The following is a 1,837-nucleotide window of genomic DNA, read 5'->3' as shown; positions in this document are numbered from 1 at the left end:
AAAACCTGGAGGTTTGTCATCAAACAACCTGGAAGTCTTTACCCCTTAAAGCTGGGACTTTGTAGTTTGACAACCTGGTAGTTTGTAGTCCTTAGACCTGGAAATTTGTGGCCCAAAAACCCAGGAGTTTGTCGATATCAAAGCTGGCAGTTTGTAGACCTAAATGTTTGGAGATGTTTTAAGCCCCACCCCTCCATGGAAGACGCAAGAAGTTGGTTTTATTTTGTTTATTTCTTTGTTTTTTATCGTTAGTTGAACACAAGGACATTTTCAGGCAGGAGAAATCAACCAGTCAGAAACAAGTAACAGCATATGACATCATACAGCAGGACCATCTTATTGGCTGGCCACTCTTCAAAGGAAGACGATTGGTGGAAAGCAGTACAGGTGGGAAGGGCATTTTCACGTGGCACGACAAGGTGATTGACAGTCGAGGAGACAGTGTGTGTGTGTTGTTGTCATGCTCATCCCCATGGTGACATTCGTAAACAAAAACAAACATGTAAACAAATCAACAGCGAACAAAAAAAAAAAACATCACAACTAACAACTTCCTAACCGTTAACTCGTTATCTAATCGCACTGTCTGCAAGGTATTCACTAATCATCTAATTTACTAATGGGCCAATCAGCAAAGCAGAAAGTACAGGAGGTATGCTGTTGCCATGGTTAGAAAAGCTCGAGTCTGATTGGCTGTGGATTGAGGTGCTTCCATGGCAACAAATCAGGAGACCGGTTTGATGTGGCCGAAGACACAGACCAGTTTCTGTGGCTTGTAGCTTCTGAAGTGTTTATGTCTTGATATGTAACAATTTTGACATCATGAACAAATAAAAATCGACATAAATAACTGCATAAATAAAGACGACAAAAATAAATAAATATTGAATAAATAAACAGACTGGTGTGATTAATAATATGTGATTCATGCAGATCGATCGACGATGCAGGTGAAGACCGCTGCGTGTCCTCAATGGCAGTGACATCAGAGCATGTGTGCGTGCTGATTGGTTGCTTTGTTTGAGTTAAAGCTGCACTGACGATATCAGGAGAAATATTTCAAATAAAAAACAAAAGTAGTTTTAACACGACTACCGGGACCATCCAACTGTAAAACAAACACTGATAAATAACAGTCAGTGAAGGCATCATGAAGCCGGTCAGTGACGGCATCATGAAGCCGGAGAAAAACTACGTAAACATAGAAACACAGCTGGTCATTGTGAGGCTGTAACAGGGCGACTGAGGAAACATCTGGAAGAGTGCAGCTTTAACCTGAGACAGGTGTGCAGACAGGTGTGTCTATTTGTCGTTGATTCGTAGTTTGAAGGAAACCCGACCGGCAAACTTATCCCTCTCGCTGCCGTCGGCGAGAGTGTTGGAGGTGACTTTACACTCAATGTTGATGTCTGTGTTCATGGAGGCGTTCAGGAACTTCACGGCCACCAGCGGCTGAGTGTAGTTCACCTGAGACAATAAAGTTCACAGTCAAACAACCTGGAAGTTTGTAGGCCTAAACCTAGAAGTCTGTAGTCCTAAATCTGGAAGGTCATAGTCCTAAATCTAGAAGGTTGTAGTCCTAAATATAGAAGGTCGTAGTCCTACATCTGGACGGTTGTAGTCCTAAATCTAGAAGTTTGTAGTCCTAAATCTGGAAGCTTGTAGTCCTAAATCTGGAAGCTTGTCGTCTTAAATCTGGAAGGTTCTAGTCCTAAATCTCGAAGGTCGTAGTCCTAAATCTAGAAAGTCGTTGTCCCTAAATTTAGAAGGTCGTAGTCCTATGTCTGGAAGGTCGTAGTCCTATGTCTGGAAGGTTGTAGTCCTGCATCTGGAAGGT

At 42.3% G+C, this 1,837-nt stretch overlaps 1 protein-coding gene across 1 annotated transcript in view; it reads right to left on the bottom strand.

The window, feature by feature from the left end:
* Nucleotides 1-212: 212 nt before the first annotated feature.
* Nucleotides 213-1,837, bottom strand: part of atp1b2a (ATPase Na+/K+ transporting subunit beta 2a) — a 7,985-nt gene continuing 6,360 nt past the window's right edge. Inside the window, exon 8 of the mRNA XM_008303958.1 lies at nucleotides 213-1,467. Coding sequence (XP_008302180.1) covers nucleotides 1,303-1,467 — 165 coding nt within the window. The 3' untranslated portion in view covers nucleotides 213-1,302. The remainder of the gene's footprint in view (nucleotides 1,468-1,837) is intronic.

This window comes from Stegastes partitus, unplaced genomic scaffold (genome assembly GCF_000690725.1).
Source record: "Stegastes partitus isolate 25-593 unplaced genomic scaffold, Stegastes_partitus-1.0.2 Scaffold2103, whole genome shotgun sequence".
Lineage (NCBI taxonomy): Eukaryota > Metazoa > Chordata > Actinopteri > Pomacentridae > Stegastes > Stegastes partitus.
The sequence above is the reverse complement of the archived record's forward strand: the minus strand, read 5'-3'. Positions and strand labels throughout refer to the sequence as shown.